The 18,737-nt window shown below is 37.6% G+C and overlaps 1 protein-coding gene across 1 annotated transcript in view; it reads left to right on the forward strand.

Annotated features, from left to right (window-relative positions):
- Nucleotides 1-16,539, forward strand: part of GNAQ (G protein subunit alpha q) — a 268,792-nt gene extending 252,253 nt beyond the window's left edge. Inside the window, exons 6-7 of the mRNA XM_016157640.2 lie at nucleotides 5,883-6,036; nucleotides 11,388-16,539. Coding sequence (XP_016013126.1) covers nucleotides 5,883-6,036; nucleotides 11,388-11,578 — 345 coding nt within the window. The 3' untranslated portion in view covers nucleotides 11,579-16,539. The remainder of the gene's footprint in view (nucleotides 1-5,882; nucleotides 6,037-11,387) is intronic.
- The last annotated feature ends 2,198 nt before the right edge of the window (nucleotides 16,540-18,737 follow it).

The raw sequence follows: 18,737 nt of genomic DNA on the forward strand, positions 1-18,737 counted from the left end.
AAAAGTTAACAGAAAAATAGTAGGTTTTATGTAGGCAATTTAACCATGGGAATTTTTTTCCTCCTTCTGCTTTTCTTCTTTAATTTTGTCATCACCATATATTAATTTTATAATGGAAAATATCATTGAACTTTATTTTAAATAATAAAAAGTTAAAGGATATGAATATAAGTATAGCTTGAAGAGAGCCAAGTAAAACTTACTCTCTACAATTGAGGGTTTGTTTTGGTTTGTTTTGTTTTGTTGCTGCTGTTAACATTCAGGTCAGATCAGAATTTCAGAAATTCAGGTTCTTAGGGCCATGGAATTGGTACTCAGTCTTGGAGGAGTTTGCATGTATTTGTGATTCAAAATTATACCCTCATTTCTTCTGTTTACTGTTCTTTCAATTCCAAACAAGTGGGTTACAAATGGAGTCTTTGGCCTTAACTTTTTCCCTGGAGCCATCATTAAATGTTTACTATGCCTTACCAGTGATGCTCAAAGAAAAAAAGAATCACTAATATCTGTGGAAATAATCTGTATTTTCCTCTTTATTGTCCATTTTAAGTTAATTTGTGTTTGGTTCTGGCTAAATATAGCAAAATGATACTAAGTAGACCTCAGCGAATGAGCTTTTTATAAGAAAATAACCTCAATGCAATGGGAACATGTGCTTATTTAGCCAAGTTGTGCCTTTGGACTCTTGACACAGCACTAACGTCTCCATCATAGTTCCTAGTTAGAGTCTACCCACTCAAGTGTCAGTTATATTCTGTAGCTCTACCTAGTTGTTTCCGTGGCTTTTTACTTGGCTGGCTCAGTGCATGGCCACCTGGTTGATTTTTGAGGACATAACCCAAGGAGTTTATGGTAAGTTGGAATGCTGAATGTGTATTGTTCTGTGTAAACTCTGAAGGTAAATCTGTATCTTAATTATGTAAAAATTTATGTCTTTTCCAATTAGCTCCAGTGGAAACAGAGATAATAGTGATCAACGTAGATAAGTTTGAAATATGGATGGAACTGGTCTTCGTGAGGTTGAGAGTGGAAGAAATGTCTGATGAACCGGCTAAGGGAAGTCACCTGGTATCTAGATATTTAGTGGAGAGAGAGGAGTTACAGTGAAAGTGACAGTGCATAGGGTTTAACTTTGCAGTGTGACAGAGCAGTTTTTAAAAGGCGGGGATTGCGTAGGGTCAGGGAAGACAGTTGCATTTAGCCGTGAGCTGCCATATCAGCAGAAAGGTGGCAATCTCTCTTGAGCCACTAGTGGAACTGCCCCAAGATGATGCCACAGAATAGTGAGTGCGGATGGAGTACAGGAAAGATGGAGGGAAGGTCAGTAAGTAGACAAATCAATAGTGTGAATACTCAAGGCATTAAACATCTGAATCCTGACTTGGTAAGTGAGGAGCATTATGAGCAAAGAGAAAGAATTTGTGTATATAAGAATAAACTTTGACTCATATAAACATAAAATTAATAGGATATGGAGCATAGGGAACATATTTAAGGCAGTCCTGTCTTCTCTAACTTCTAAGACTGTGGGCTACATCAGAGAAAGTTACCCATTTGTCATGTTTTCTCACACATGTCGAGGCTCTTCATTCTCCTTAGTCTGAGGGCATATGACTGCCTCTCCTTGACCCTTCCCTCCAGCCTTTCTCTGTCCTTTTTTCCTCCCCCACTCCCTTTCTACAACACACACTGGTTTGTACCAGTTCACTTAGCAAGGCTCTGCTCTGTGATCTCATCTCATTGCCTAGAAACCTTAGACATGAAGGTAATAGGCAAATATATTTTATTTCTTTGCTTCTCTAAACATTCTATGCAAGTAGAGTAAGTACATTGATTCATAGGCAGAAATTTTAATATTTGAACCTTTGGGAGCTGCCTTCAAGCCTAAAGAGTGTGCCAAATTTGATCTCAAATAATTACTTGTGAAGATTTGCAAAGATTAAGAAAATGATGGAGGAAATGATGTCTGTCCAGCTGAGTTTGGTATGCTTATCGCTATTCCTGGTGTCTGATTTGGATGGTAGAAGTGGGGTGGCTAGGGAGCATCTTTAATTTCTCATCCTAACTGCTCTATTTATATGTTGTATCGGTTGTTTCTTGGTTTGCTCTGGGGTAGAGAGTATTGAACTTTTTTAAAGATTTTGAAGAAATATTCTAAGTGAACAAAAGTGGCAGAAACCTGGATAATTTTCCTGTTTCTCATAAATCAGATGTATCTAAACATGAAATCATGAAGGAATAGAAAGATTTCACTGGATTTGCATTTTGGCTAGAGACGTGACGTAAGTGCATTGCCTAAGCCAAGAAGCAGTTCTTATGTAGCAATTTTGCCATCTCTGATAGTGGCTACCAGTGAAAGCTACTGTGTCCTGGAGTCATAGCTAAGTGCTTTACATACATTGCCTCATTCTGTCCTCCCAAACCCTGGGAGATACAAGGAAAGAGGTTCAGTCACTTGCCCAAGGCCACACAGAGTATTTAAGGCAGAGCCTCTGTTTCAAACCAAGGTCTCCAGCTCACAGCTCAGACCCTCCCCCTCCCCCTCCTCCCCTCTTCTTCCAACAACAGGAGCTTGGCACAGAATATGTTTAAATTCTGGAAGTATTGACATCAGACAGGACACATAACTATGTGATCCTGCTGGAGATATAAAATCAAACACACCAAGCTCTTTTCTAAATAATTGAGGAAGGAAATCCATATGCAGAAGAGCAGGCTTGCAAATTTTTTCTCATAAGGCTTCAGAGTTATTTTTATTTTGACTCTTAATTTACCCAGTTGACCTCTGTAAATGAAATACCTGAGAGTCTATGCTCCTAACATACCTAAATTAGTAACATCCGTGTTAACAATGTGAGTTTTTCAAGTACTCAGTGATCATTTTTATTCAAATTTTACATTACCATGGATCACTACATAAAAAGTCAACTAGTCTTTGTCTTTTAAAATAATAATGTTCTTTAATAAGGTAATTATAAGATGTTCTTCAATGAGTTATGTCTGAGAGGAAATAGTGAAGCAGAATTTTCACAGAGCTCTTCAAAGGGTTGTAAATTCTTTTTTGCTTTTGTTCTTTCCTTGTAATCTCCCCATCTATCAAGATTCAACTGAAAACTACATTTGGTTTTAAGGCTTCCCCAGTCAAATCTTTCCTTCTTATGTGACCCCCTTCTATTTACCACTCTTATCAGCCCGTCATGTGGACCTGTAATTATACATTGACACTCCTGTCTTCTTCAGTCCTCTGGGACACAAGCCCAATCTGCACCAAACTGTCGTTCCCAGCCTCCAACATACCCTCAATGTGTGCCTACCGAATGATAGGCAAATGAAGACTAGGAGTGTGTGCTAGGGGTATGAGGAAGAAGTCAGCCCACCGGGGATCAGGAAGGGATTTCTTGGGGGAAATCAGGTTGATCTGGGCCTTATAGAATTAGCAGTGGGCACAGCATTACAGGCCACAGGTCAGGAAAGTACAATCACGCTTATGTAACAGTGATGACATAGAGTCCATTTATGTGAAGAAGAGAACATTTATGTAGGGGTTTAGATTGAAGATGGCACAAAGGTCAGTCTGTGCTCGGCTGTGAATGCCAGACTGAGGATCTTGGGGCTTTACCCCATAGGCAGCATTAGTCACGTGTTGCAGGGGATTGCATAAAATACCAATGATTTCTCTTGATTAGACATCTTGAGAATCAATTTGAGATGTTAAAGATTAGAGATGTATGACCCCTTGCTGCTGTGTCTCCTGGTCTTGACAGCTTTATGTAGACGGTCTCCTGTTGAGCCCACTGGCTCAGTCTCTCCCATCACCTGAGACAGGTGCTCCAGGAGGTCCCTTGTAGGTTGTGTGTGCCCTTCTGTTGTAGTTGAGCCTCAGTGGGTAGCTCAACTCAATATAGTTGGCACTTCATGTAAGGGTTGACCCTCAGGCTGACTAGCTCTGAGGACTGGCCATGACTGCAGTGGATGAGCAGTTTTGTGCATGCTGACCCCGCAGAGCAGGAGTCGCTTTAGTGAGACCTTGTGTCAGCTGAGTCTGCCTTTTGGGTGTGTTGTGTTGTGGTACTCTGGTATGGTCTGAAGCCAGCCAATGGCTAATGTTGGTTCTGGAGCCTCTTGGGATAGGCTCAGGTAAAGGCCTGAATCAGTGGCAGCTTGTGCCAGGCTGGGACCTCTTGATAAGAACTACAAAGTAATCTGTGTTTGATTGCCGCTTTTGCCGAGCTTAGAGAGGCTACACTTTAAACTGAGACTAGCTGCCAAGCTTGAGACCCTTTGGTGGGCACTACGATGTGAACTGAAGCCAGCCACCACTTGTGCCAGGCTTGGGGCCACCGGATTAGAGTTACAGTGTAAGTTGAGACTGGTCAACACTTGTGCTTGAGGCCACTTAGCAAAAGTTACAAGGTACATTAAGGCTGGTTGCTGTTGCTTTGGAAGAAGACAAGCACAACATTTACCTACCCTGCCATCTTGACCAGAAGCCAGTTCAGGTTTGAACAAGCAGTGAGCAGGACTTGGTTTATTTGTCTGTTTCGTGATGACTGTTAGAAGCTCCTGAGGCTACATGATTCCTCTTCCACATTCTTTATAAGACTGAGTTTCTCTGTTCCAGTGTTCCCAGCAAAAGTCCTGGGGTTAATTGGACCAATTAAGCTGTTTAGCTAAGCTGAAGACCATAAACCAAGGAAAAGATGTTCTGAGTGAGTAGGACCTAGATTGCCTGGATCCTGAACTAACCAGGAGCCAGGGGAATAGGATGCTCGGCTTAAACCAGCAAGCCTCCTGTTACAAGTAAAGGTGGGCTCAATCCCAGCCAGGCTTTTGCATTGCCCAAAACCTGGTCATAACAATAGAACCAAGTCAGGGGGTTAGAAAGTACCCTGTGTGTGTTTGTGTCCAGGAGTAGGCATGCCCATTCTCAGGGAAAAGAAGATTCCCCAACTCTGCTGCCTTTGTCTGTGACCTGAGGATGGGAATGATTTAGGAGGAGTGTGGCTGTTGGAGGAAGGCCTGGTAAGGAGATGTGTACGAAGCCAGGAGGCTCTCTAGTTTTTGGCTGGTGAATACATTTTTTTAAAGAGATTTGATGCAGGAGTAGCCTTGATTTGCATCTTCATTATAGAGCAAGCCACCAATATCTTGAGAATCCGTTGAACCTCTTTGTTACCAAGGTTGGCTTGATAGTATAGTTCAGGTGGGACACTGTCACAAATGCTGAAGGTGAGAAATACATTTGTATCTCTAAGTAATTACATAGTCTCCATATAATCTCCACAATTCTGTATGAAAATTATAGTGAAACATAGCAAGGAAGGGTGCTCCAATAAATAGGAAATGTATGATGTAAAAATATTTTCACCATGTGTTTTCTTATTGGGAGTTAAATATTAATATACTAAGTAGTAATAATTCTAGAAATATGGATGTACTTTGGGCAAAGAATTAACTTTGTTTTCATTGTTTAAAGTTAATCCTGAGGCCCCAAATTAAATATGGTTTAGAAAATGCAAAATGAAGCCTAGTATTTAATTCTTAATTGAGATCTTAAGTATTTGGTCATGAACAGATAATTTCTCATGTAAATTTATGACAGTGTGCCAGATACAATATGATTCTCTAGGATTTGTTTTCTCTTAAGGTTGAAGGAGTTGTCTCAGCAGATTTATTCTCTTCTGCTTGTCAACCTGAGAATTTGCATAATGAAAACAGCCTACGAGTCCTGAACCATTTGCATATAAATTCGGATAAAAGCTACAGTTCAGCCTAAAGCTACAAAAATCAGATGCATACAAAAGATGGGTTGGACTTTTGAAATAAACATAATTCACGGATTGAGTAATTCATGCCTTGTTTTTCTGATGATTTTTTTTCAGAACCGAATGGAGGAAAGCAAAGCACTCTTTAGAACAATTATCACATATCCCTGGTTCCAGAACTCCTCGGTTATTCTGTTCTTAAACAAGAAAGATCTTCTAGAGGAAAAAATTATGTATTCCCACCTAGTTGACTACTTCCCAGAATATGATGGTAAGTGAGCAGTCTTTAGCCATCCCAGTAGCTGGGGAGATGTTTTGCCTCACAAGATCAGTGCAAAAGCTAATGTGTTGCAGTGAACACCTGCTGCCTTTGCCCTCAGATGCAAGCATGTTGTGATTGAGGAAGTAAGAATTTTTGTTTGCTCTGTCCTTTAATGATATGGAACATTTCATTCCATTACAATGCTGAACATTATAGCAAAAGAAAACAACTTCTTGTGTTTTGAAGTATATCTGAGGAGGGAACAGTTTTAACCAGTGGTGTATCCACCATTACAATTCCCTTTCATTTGGTGACAGTCTGCCTCTGCCTCTCTCTAGAGGGAAGACACAGTTTTATGGTCAAGAACCCATGTTCTGAAGTCAGTCTATCCAGGTTCAAATCTCATTCTGATACTTCGTTTTTATAGACCCATGATCAAGTCACTTAATTGCTCTGGGCCTTAGGACCAAACTCTTGGGATTATTTTTGTAGACTATAATAGATATTATATGTGTGACATTTTAGCATGATGACTGACACATAGTGAATATTCATGAAATATTTACTTTAAGGAGGCTTCATGGGCTGATGAAGTCTCTTCTTTAGGAATGGTACCTATAAACACATCTTGCCTCCCCAACTAGACTGAAATCCTGAACAACTGGACATGATACCCAAACCATTCTGAGAAATACATCCAGCCACTCTAAAACAAGAGAGTGACAGCCACTGGCCTGTAAGAGCTTATGTGGCTGGTGGGAAAAGACACATCTTTCTCCACCCCCATACTACTTGAGTCTATATAAGAAGTGGCCTGTTGCCTGTTTTTATACAGTTTTATTCAAACAGCCACACCCATTCATTTAGGTACTGTCCGTGGCTGCTTTCATGCTACAGCAACAGAATTGAGTAGTTGTGACAGTGATCAAATTACCTAAAATATTTACTCTCTGGTCCTTTATGGAGAAAGTGCCAAACCCTGGTCTAGACAGAGGACAAGCTTTGACTGTCAGAGTTCCAGCTGTGCCACTTACTGGCAGTGATGCCTTGGACAGGTTTATTCAACTACTTACTTTATTCCTAAGTAAAGAATTGAGTGGAATTATATAGTTAAGTCACTTAGCACAGTACCTGCCACAGAAGAGTACAAACCCAAAGGACCTATTATAGAGGGAGAGCACATAACAGCAAGAGAACAAGCTGTTTTCAAAATTACCTTATCGACATATCCAGGATGGATATCAGTTTGACAGTGTTTTTGTACTTCTCAAAGCTCCCTCAGAAAGGTAATTACTTCAAAACACTAAGATTCAATATGAATATTGAATATTTCTGTGAATAAACACATCAGGGATGAAGTTTTACTTACCCTTTTATCCCACATGCATTGGTCCAGTGCTGGCTCACAGAAGAGAAACATTACATGTTTAATGAACTGAAGGTCCCTTCCCAGATACGTGTAAGATTCTGAAGTTTGAACTGAAAATTGAAATGTTTGTGGACATTATCAGGTGTTAGAGATAGTATCGTTTTGTTAGCAGTTGGTTCTCATCCTCTCTCCAAGTACATTTTCCTTTGTGCTCTGCTATTGCTTTAAAAACAAATGCTTTCCTGGCCTGAACAGTGTTTTTACATTTACCCCTTTTAATTTGACACCAGCTTGCCCACCAAGTCATAAATGCCCAAGATATTCCTCAGTGTTCCTGATGAAACTGTGGAAGGAAGTAACTTCACTTGTAGTTAATTTGCTCTTCCACAGCAATAGGCTAGTTTTTTAAACACATCTACCTCAATAAGATGGGCACAAAACATCTGCCTTGCACTGAAACACATATGCTTGGCTTAGACCCTGAAAAGAGATATTCATAATTTTTCTCAGAATTTAGTGGTAGTCAGCAGAGAGACATGAACCCTCCCCTCCACACATAGCACCCACCTATAAACATGTTTTCATGATGCGCTTATCTACAGGATGATAAAGGACAGATATAGCATAGCCTCCCCTACAGAGGCTCAGGCTACTTGGTGTAGCATACACAACTGCACCACACATTGGTTGTATTTTTCTGCACTGATTCTTTTTTGCGATAGGTTTTGGAGGGTACTATTTTTTTCCTGTCTCTCTATGCAACATCTTCCTGATCTCTTATCTTTGTCCTATGATTTTTCCAGATTCTCCATCATTATGAGCATTTTCTGTCCAACATGTGCCCACTATGAATGTTTTAAAATCTGAAGATGTTATTTTTAAGCTCCCCCAGTATACACATAACACACATAGGAAACTTGGCCGCAGAAAAAAAGACAGATTGTTAGTCACAAAGCAAATGCAGCTGTCATTTCATCAGACTCAAAGCCTTTATAAGATGAGCTAAGACTGAAAAAACTCCAGGCCCACTCTACAGTGATGTTTTTATAATAAATATGTTTATAGTATTATAAATTTCACACTTCCACATTTCTGCACTTACAAGGTCTTAATCATAATGAATGCCATTTATGTATTTCTCTTTAGGAAATTCACATGGACTTGAATTTCAAAACTGTTCATAGAGATGAAATTCTGTTCCTGCTATGATGACTATAATGATTTCTTTATAGTTTATGTTTATTCAGATAATATAATTTATACATAAAAACATAAGTTCACTAAAGAGTACTTGGAGTGTGTTGAGTCTAGTTCTGATATTCTTTGGAGTTTTTTTTTTTCCAAAGAATAAAAGGTAGACCCTTTTTCCCATATAGGGTAAGTATAAAATCATATAGATGAAGTTCATTCATAAGCCAGCAAGTTAGTGTTTTTATGAAAATGAACTCCCCAGCTCTAATTATCTGTTAGTTTTAGTTTTAAGTATTTTTTATTATTGCTATGGAATTAGTAACTTAACCACAATATATTGAAAAAGATAGGACAATTTTATATGTTTATATAAAATTATAGCATTTATAATTATGGCATTTCTTCATTCAATATTGATGCCAGCCTTCTTAATTACTAACCCAAATTTCAATTCTAAGTACCTTGTATAAGTGAAATCATTCTATATTTGTTCTTTTGTGTCTGGCTTATTTTACTTTGTTTTATGTTATAATATCCATCAGAACTTTATTTTTATGGCTGAATAGTACTCCTTTGTATGTGTATACCACCTTTGGTTTATCTTTTCCTCTCTTGTTGGACCCTTGGGTTGTCTCTACTTTTCACTGTTGTGAATAATGTAGCAATGAATACTGACATACAAATATCTGTTAAAGTTTCTTCTTTCAGTTCCTCTAGCTATATACCTAAAAAAATTTGCTGAGTCACATGGTAATTCTGTGCTCAGCTTTTTGAGGAACCATCGAACTGTTTTCCACAACAGCTGTACCGTTTTACAGTCCCACGAACAATTCACAAGAGTTCAGATTTCTCCACATCCTCACCAGCACTGATTTTCCACTTTTTTGACTACAGTCATTATAGTAGACAGGAAGTAATATGTCATTGTGGTTTTGATTTGCATTTCTCTAATGATTAATGATGTTGAGCATCTTTTCATGTGCTTATAGGCCATTTGGAGAAATATGTATTCTTTATATATTCTTGATATTAACTCCTTATCAGATATGTGATTTGCAAATATTTTCTCCTGTTCTGTAAGTTATCTTTTCACTTTCCTGAACAGTTTTTAATTTTGATGAAGTCTAATCGGTCTGTTTATTCTTTTGTTGCCTGTGAGTTTGGTGTCATAGCTAAAAACCCATTGGAAAATTATTAAATATTTTTAATGTATCCTGATAAATATATCACAGTCTTTCTTAAAAGTAGCTAAGACAGTGCTTGGCACATAAGAGACCCTAAATAAGTGTACAAAAATATAAACCAATTGTTTTTTACCATTACACAGTGTGAGTTGTCTACTACATAAATGTGGTGTGCTCAAAAACACAAGAAGTTTGCAGAAGACAACTGTAGATGGACCTGACCTTAGAGAACAGGTGTTCTATTTTGACAGATTTCAGTCTGGAAAATGTAAAGTGATCCATAATGGAGGTACATGTGGGGGCAGATTGACAAGAGAGCTTGAGACAGCAATGCCTGTATGCACACAATATATAGCTTAGACCAACTCAGTCCAATAGAAGTCACCTGTCACTCCACTAATAAAGAGCCTGCAGTGGCTCCCTATCACCCAAGGAATCAAAGCTAAACTTAGCCTGGCCTTTAAGCCATCTGCCTGTTTTCACCTAACCACATTTTGTGGATGGATAGAGAGACAGACGGGCAAAATAAATTGACAAAAAAGAAGCAAGTACACATAATAGTGTTGGAGAAGGTGATTACAACGTATCAGATCTTCAATGCAGAACTCATATGACTTAACAGTAAAAAACAAGCAATCCAATTGAAAAATGATCAGGGGACCTGAATAGACATTTCTCCAAAGAGTACATACAGATGGCCAATAAAAGTGCTCAACATCACTAATCAAGAGAATGCAAATTAAAATCACACCTGTCAGAATGACTGTCATCAGTAAATCGACAAACAAGTGTTGGTGAGAATGTGGAGAAAAAGGAATCCTCGTGCACTGTTGGTGGGCTTGTCAATTGATACAGTCACCATGAAAAATGGTATGGAGGTTGCTTAAAAAATTAAAAAGTAGGACTTCTGGGTATTTATCTGAAGAAATCCAAAACACTAATATGAAAAGACATGTGCCACCCCCTTGTTCATTGCAGGATTATTTACAATAGCCAAGATTTGGAACCAACGAATGGATAAAGGTGTGTTACATATATACAATGAAATATTACTCAGCCATTTAAAAGAATGAAATCTTATCATTTGCAACAACATGGATGGACCTAGAGGGTATTATGCTGAGTGAAATAAGTCAAACAGAGAAAGACAAAGACAAATGATTTTGCTTACATGTGGAATCTAAAAAACAAAAGAGAAACAAGCTCAGATACAGAAAATAAATATGGTTGCCAGATGGGAGGGGGTTTGGGGGTGGGTGAAAAAAGGTGAAGGATTAAGAAGTACAAATTGCCAGTTATAAAAAAGGGAAAAAAAAGTCATAGGAATGTAAAGTACAGCATAAGGAATATAGTTAATATTGTATTAACTAGGTATGGTGTTAGATGGGTACTAAACTTATCAGGGTGATCACTTCATAAGTTATATGTCTTATCACTATGTTGTACACCTGAAACTAATATAATATTGCATGTCAACTCTTACTGAAAAAGAATGCAGGTACCTTATAAAATGTGCAGTGCAGATATCATCTTCGTGGGCATTGACTCAACAAACATTTATTGAACACATTAATGGATCAGCTGACAAACTGTCCCTCTCTTCCCTTGGCCAACAGGACCCCAGAGAGATGCCCAAGCAGCTCGAGAATTCATCCTGAAGATGTTCGTGGACCTGAATCCAGACAGTGACAAAATTATCTACTCCCACTTCACATGCGCCACAGATACCGAGAACATCCGCTTTGTCTTTGCTGCTGTCAAGGACACCATCCTCCAGTTGAACCTGAAGGAGTACAATCTGGTCTAATTGTGCCTCCTCAACACCACCCTTTCCTTCCTTGGTGGGCTTTTGAAGCTATACAAGAGGGACTGTATTTCTGTGGAAAGCAATTTGCATAATACTAATTTATTGCCGTCCTGGACTCTGTGTGAGCGTGTCCACAGAGTTTGTAGTAAATATTATGATTTTATTTAAACTATTCAGAGGAAAAACAGGATGCTGAAGTACAGTCCCAGCACATTTCCTCTCTTTTTTTTAGGCAAAACCGTGTGACTCAATGTATTTTAAATTCTCAGTCATGCACTCACAAAAATAAGAGTTGTTTCTTTCTCTCTCTCTTCTTTTCTATTGAGCAAAATGAAGCCAATTTCCCTTTTCCTAACCCATACCTCCCTCCTAATTTTTCCCAGGTTACAATGGCTTTTATCCTAGTTCCATTCTTGGTCAGGTTTTTCTCTCAAATGAAAAAGTCAGGACAACGTCATTTGATTTAAGCCATCAACGTCAGCTTAATTTAAGAGTTTGTAGTTTTTGCTGAAGGATTATAAGTATTAATACTATGGTTTTAAATGTATTGCTCTGGATACACATATAGTTTTTTTTATATATATAAATATATTGTCTTGCCTCACTTTGGGCTGGGACAGTGGATGCCCATATAACAGTTAAGTGTCATTTCTTTTCAATTTCTACCTTCATCCCTAGCTTGGTTACTCAGAAAATATGCAGAAGTCAGTAAGACAAGGGCAAAGACACACAGAAGGAGTCATTTCTTTTGAAATGCCATGTGCCATTGTCCTTCCGCCTTTCCTTTTTTTTTTTTTTTTTTAACCCTCTCTTTAAGTCGCCGATGCCAAAAAAAATATGCCAACAGACACTACATTATCCCAATGGCTGCTACCCAGAGCCGTTTCATAGATGCTCTTAATTTTTTTTCCCTTGGTTAAGACTTTTCCTTTTTTTCTTAGTGTTTGGACCACCATCTTTAGATGACTTATTATGGGTATGTGTTGCCAAAGCTGGCTTTTTGTAAAGCAAAATAAGAACTTAAAAGATAAAAGCCAGTACCTTAAAATATAAGAGAATAAGACTGTGAAGCCTAAAATGATTGGCTGTGAACCTGAAACACCAATTGCCAAACAATTGGTAACTGTAAATTTCATTCTCATGGTCCATTCTTTTCTTTGCCCTTAAATCACATTGTTTAGTGTCCGTGTTCCATGTTGAGTGTCCAAATCAGCAATTTGGATAAGTGTCCTCTGTGATGCAACATGAAATCTGCTTGTGTCTCTTCATTCGAAGCCAATTTTACTCTCTGTATGTTCTTTAAGGTCAAGTAGGTCTGCCAAGAACATTGATTGATAGTATTATTCTGACACCTTTAATTTGCAAAATCTGAAGTTACTGCTAGTTTACCACCTTTGGATCTTTTTAAACTGGTGACTGGGTAAGCTGAACTTAAAGAAGATTTATGGACTTGACTCAAAAGTGACCTCTCAGTGTTCTGTAAAACATGTATTTATGTAACTGAACCTACTGAGAGAGATGTTTGGAATTCTATATGTGCAATTTTCAACAAATGCAAAAAATACAGCACATGTATTGATGAGCTTCTGTCAAGCAGACTAAGCTGAAATATGATTTAAGAAAATAAATCATGATTGTTTTAAACCTGCTGGGAAGTTAAAATTAGGCCATCACACTGGTCTCATTTTAACTACAATACTATTTGGCACTAGTCTAAACTTCCATATAAATTGCTCTCTTGGAACAACAAAGGGGAGAGAGAAAATTAATAGCTTATTAGATGCGTACAAGAGTTATTAAATAGTAGTGGGATGTTCTCTCCCAGCCTCAAACAACACAGGTTACTTTTTTTCCTTGCTCAGAAAGCACCTGTAATTTAAGAAACAGACTGCCTGTAGGTATAGTGCAATTATGATTGCTCTAACCATTGTACATACATCTCTCTCTCTTGATATTGCAGCATCCATACTGGCTTTATAATCATTAATTTTTTGGCAGATTGAATGTGCTGTATTGATATGTATCTATGTAATTGTATTGTATGTCTTATAGCTAATTCACATTTTGAATAATGTTATTTTATTTACTTTTTTAAGAGAGGAGAATGTAAATTTGTCAGTTTATTTCTGACTAGGGATATTTTTTTTTTTCCATTTAGAAAAGAAGAAAAAAAAAAAACCTTACTATCGTACAGAGCGGTACTAGCATCGTGCTGTATAAAATCATTTGCACATTCCTGAGTAGAGGTATACTGATTATAAGACCCAAAGGTAATTTCATAGCAAAATACATAAAATCAGTCAGAGCTTTTATACAAACATGGAAACCAACTTTGTAGAACTTTTGCCATTTGACCTAGGATTGGAATATGAGCTTTTATACAATTCATATTCTTATTTGGCAAATGCACAGTTTAGTATTACCTCTCTGGTGGCCTTTATTAGAAAGGCAGTTTTAGAAGCTATTGTGATCCACTAAGGAAATGTTTTAACAGCTAGAGACCACTGCTTGCCTGAAAGGGCAATCTTAAATTTGGTGCAGAAAAAAAAAAGTAAACATTTGAAGGCCTACAGTATGTATAGAGAAAACCTCATCACAAGATCATAAGTGTTACAGTTGTAGGGAATCAAGATATTCTGTTTAATAGAGCTATAGTAGATTGTAGTTGATTAAACCTGATCTCAGAGCTCGAAGAAGCTGAGCAAAACAGGGAAAGATTGTTATAATTTGTCTTTATGAAATTGGGATGGAATTGCTATGCAGAATTGAGGTTTGTGGCTTCACTGTTTCTCCTAGGGTGCATGACAAGATCCCTTCTCTTGAGAAAGGAAAAAATTGATCACCCTAGCTGCAGTGATGCGTAGAAACCTAGTTGTATCCACTCTAGTCAATCGAAGCTAAAGGATTTTTTTGTTTCTTTGGGGTTTTATTGAAGGGGCTGGGGGCGGGAAGGGATTCTTTTCAGTTTTGTATAAAAACAAAGTTTACTCATGCTTTATATTATATTGTGATTGCAAGCGTTATAAGCGTGTGCCACTGGACTCCTAGTGATGTTCTAGGTAATGGAAGCCTGTGGCGAGTTTTATGGTGACTTGGGCATGTCTTATTCAAAAACAAAAACCTTTCTTCAGCATACCAAGGCAAGCAGCCATTTCATGACTCACTCAACACATTGCAGTGTACCAGTTTACAGATGATTTTTCCCTTTTTTTGCATATTATGGCAGTTATAACCCACAGAGAATTGGAGGTTTGTACTATGCCTTACAGAGCTTAAATTCAGAAGTCTGTGCCTCATAGCTGAAACAAAGGGAAATGACACACCCATTCAAAAGTAAATAAATCCCCTCAAAGTTTTTGTTTTTGTTTTAAACATTGCCATATAAAGAGCTCTGTTGAATGTCATGAATGGACTGGGGGGAAAATCTTAGGAACCTGCCTATGTTGTTTACTAGAAGATGACATCTACAAGTTATTTGAAGAACACCTGAAACTTGTATTTTTTTTTTTGTAGATTAACTAGCAGGTCTAATATTTTAAAGGTAATTCAGCTAAAGGACAATTTACTTTTTGTACTTCAGACTATCTTGATTGTCAAGGTGTATGAACTGTAATCTTAAAATTTATACTGCCACATGATTGTAAATTTTAGTTGTCTTAAGTTAGGAATCAGTGAAATGCTATTTATGCTGGATTTGGGTCAAAATGACTATTATTTGCAAAAAAATAAATAATGGGAAGAAAGGGCTGCGTAATGAGATACTGCAAGACTCAGATGTTGGTTGGAAATAACCTTCAAATTACCCTCAATTTCCCTTTGTTTTCAGTTTCTCAAAAAAGAAGGAATGAAATGAAACATAGTAGAAATGTTAACCCATATAAAAATAAAGTGTACCCAAATATTGTAATGTATATTGCTGCTCTTCTTAAAATTAAATAAGGGTTTAAAACCACTTAATTGGTAAATGACAACATTTCAATTGATATAAATAAAGTGTGCTTGGTATACATTCATATTTCCTTCCAAAGATATATCTTTGGTTAGAAACACACGCAAATTAAAACAAGTAATATTGTATGTTTATCTATTTCTACATATTTCCAGCATATGTAGCGTTAATAGATCTGTCCTGGTAACTGTCTTCAGGGTTTCATTTTGGTTCCATCAAATTAGGAAAAGAAACAGCTTACTTGTATATGATTAGCTAGAGATTTTTGGAGCTAGACACCTGCTATTTAGTAGACGCTTAGTACAGAGTCTAAACCTGTCATTTGTTTTATAACAGAACAAACCATTTCCTGCCTTCTTCCCAACTACCAATGTCCTTTCAATAACACTCTTGCCTCTAGAATCATCTGTTCAAAGTATGCATACACACCTAGCACGTAGTAGGTGCTCAAATATTTCTTTCTTACCTCCCTTATCTATCACATACCTCCATTTCTCCACATAATTCCAACCCGATAATAAATGACTTTTACATGTTATTAAAACATCTATTGGGTAAAATTGGATTTTACTTGGATAAAGGAATTCTGACTTTCATATAAGCTGTAGTAGACAAAATAACAGGAGGAAGATATTCTTCGGAATATTTTTAAGTTTAGGAAGAAAGAAAAAATTACTATGTACATTTGTTCAGGATACTTTGACTGAAACACATGTTTTTGACGGATTTCTTTTCCTCAGCAAACTCTCAAAATACAACTTCTTGCTGAATTCCTCACCTGTCATCACGTTGGAAGCTCTTACTAGACCTATGTATTTAGGGAGTTTTGTCAGAAAACATTTTTAACTTGCAGTATTTAAAGGAATCATATTTACTGTTCTTAAAATGTCATTCAAATGCATGTATTGTCTATTGTTTGGGGATGGGAACTAGTTTTGCAAAAAACACCTAATGTTGTATAATAATGCCCCAATGATCTTGCTGGTTAAAAATACAGTATTTTTGGCCATAATTTTGTACTACAGTATTCTTCATTCTTTAGTTTTGCTTCTCTTGAAGTTGCCGAAGTTTCTCCCAGTGTTCTTTTATTATGAGCAGTATTGGAATAAACCTTTGCTTCCTTAAAATACTTTATACTGCACATGCATTTTCCAAAGTATGCAGGTTCAATAGTTTCTAACCCAACCAAAAAAAGTCTTTTCCTTTATGTATATAATCAGAAACTTCAGTTTCCTTTAGTAGAAATATTCATATCAGTATATGGATCAAATTTGCTTAAAAAAAAAACTTGCCCCGATTAAAGTCGCAACTGTAAAAATAAATTCATATAGCTAGCTGCTCAATAAAGACCTAGAAAGAGCTGCGTATTTTCAATCTGAGGCAGTCTTCTAATGAGAAGAACCTGGCCTAAAGGGGTCATGATGCTTGGCTTAGGGTTTTCCCAGTTCAGCAGTGGTAGTGAATGGGTCCACTCCAGTGGGAAAAAAAGGTCCTGGTGTAGGTGTCCTTTATGTCTGTGACTTAGAAACATATCTAGGCTTTTGAAATCTGCTAAAAAGTAGCTTTTCTTTCACTAGCAATTTTATGAAGTTGGGACTGATGATGGCAAGTGTTTTTCTAGAAAATCGGTGCTTACATAGGGACTTAAAACCCTCACAAAAGCAAAACTTATTCCTGCTACCTGTAATCAGGTATTTTCAGCAGCTCAGTCCTTGCTAGTGGAATTTTATGGGTTTTCAGAATACTGTTCTGCCCAAATACTCTACAGAAGAAAGTGTCATTTTTACTTAAAAGCCTTTGGTTTTAGGGCTGTCCTGTCCTATCCCTGCACTTCATAGACGCCATCTCCAGTAGATGGTGTTCCCTTCTCTCTGGATCTTACTGTTAAGGGCATGGTATGACTTGGGACTGTCATATTATGCAGGCCTGCAGTAATCAGCTGCCACAACCTCTCTGCTGAGGAAGTGGAATGTTAAGTGGGCCCCGAGCTCTCCCCTCTCTGTGGCCTTCTGGCCAGGGCTGGACCACTCTAGGAGTTAGGTACATTTGCATTATCATCTTGAAGACCTTCTGTCCACAAAAAAAAAAAAAAAAAAAAAGAACTTGCTGAACATTATATGAGCCAAATATTTTAACTTGACCTTTTGACTCAGAGCAAGCCTGCCTAGTCAGATTTTTTTTTTTTTTTTTTTTTTTTGCTGTCCTATCCTTATGGAAGCAGTAAAGTAGTTGAAAGTTTCTCTCCCTGGCTCCTCACCTTCCTCGCCTCCGCCTGTCTTGCTCTTAGGTTGTGATAGCCCGAGTGCTGCCTTTTAAGAAACCAATTAAACCATAGCAAAAAGTGGTGGAGGAACTCGATGCTAAGGAACAATAATGGTTCTTTCAGAATGTGTACAGAGCAATTTCTGATGTTAAGTTAGCCAGTGTCTTGCTTTTCTCTTTTGTCTAAAGTTGAGTCATTACCATGCTCGTTAGTTACTCCATATTTAAAACCTTATTGAAATTTTGCTCAGGGTTGGAGAATGGAAGGGAGTGATTAAAGGGTGGGTTTTGGGTTGGTTTGTTTTCTTCTGTTTTAAATTATCTATGAATTACCATTGTTCCTGTGTTTCACTGCCATGGCTAAATAAAATATGGATTCAGCTATTACAAGTAACTACACTCTATTCTAAGGGAGCTTCCCAGGTTTCTGCAAAACAAGGCCCTGGTTATGAACTGTAAATCTCTTTAAAATCTAAGATGCTCAGAGAGTTCTGAAAAGATTCATTTTTCTTTGAATTCATATGCCTCAAGATGAAATCTGATCTGTGTTGATTTTCTCTCTTCCTGTTTTCTTCAAGTATGCAAAGGCCAGAGTGTTTTTCTGTCTCATTAGCCTGTAGATACAAGAAGGCAACTTACCCTCTTTAATTAAGAGGGTAATTAAACCAAAAGATAACAAAGAGCTGCTGGCAGGCATCCCTTGCTCTGGCCTTCCCCAGTCTTGTTTGGCCTCTGGAGCCTTGGAGGAAGTGTTTTTGCAACTTAGAAGGCCATGGGCCTGTCCCATCGAGATAGACCTCCATAAAAGTCCCTTGGAACTTTCCCTCTCTTCCCAGTTTGCCCAATATATGCCTATGGTGATATTTAAAGCAACTTTAGAAATGAGATGACCATGAACAGACAGACTTGTAAATGAGGTTTGGCAAGCCCTAGAAGTCTACAAATGGG

This window comes from Rousettus aegyptiacus, unplaced genomic scaffold (assembly GCF_014176215.1).
Source record: "Rousettus aegyptiacus isolate mRouAeg1 unplaced genomic scaffold, mRouAeg1.p scaffold_m13_p_3, whole genome shotgun sequence".
NCBI classification, from domain to species: Eukaryota; Metazoa; Chordata; class Mammalia; order Chiroptera; family Pteropodidae; genus Rousettus; species Rousettus aegyptiacus.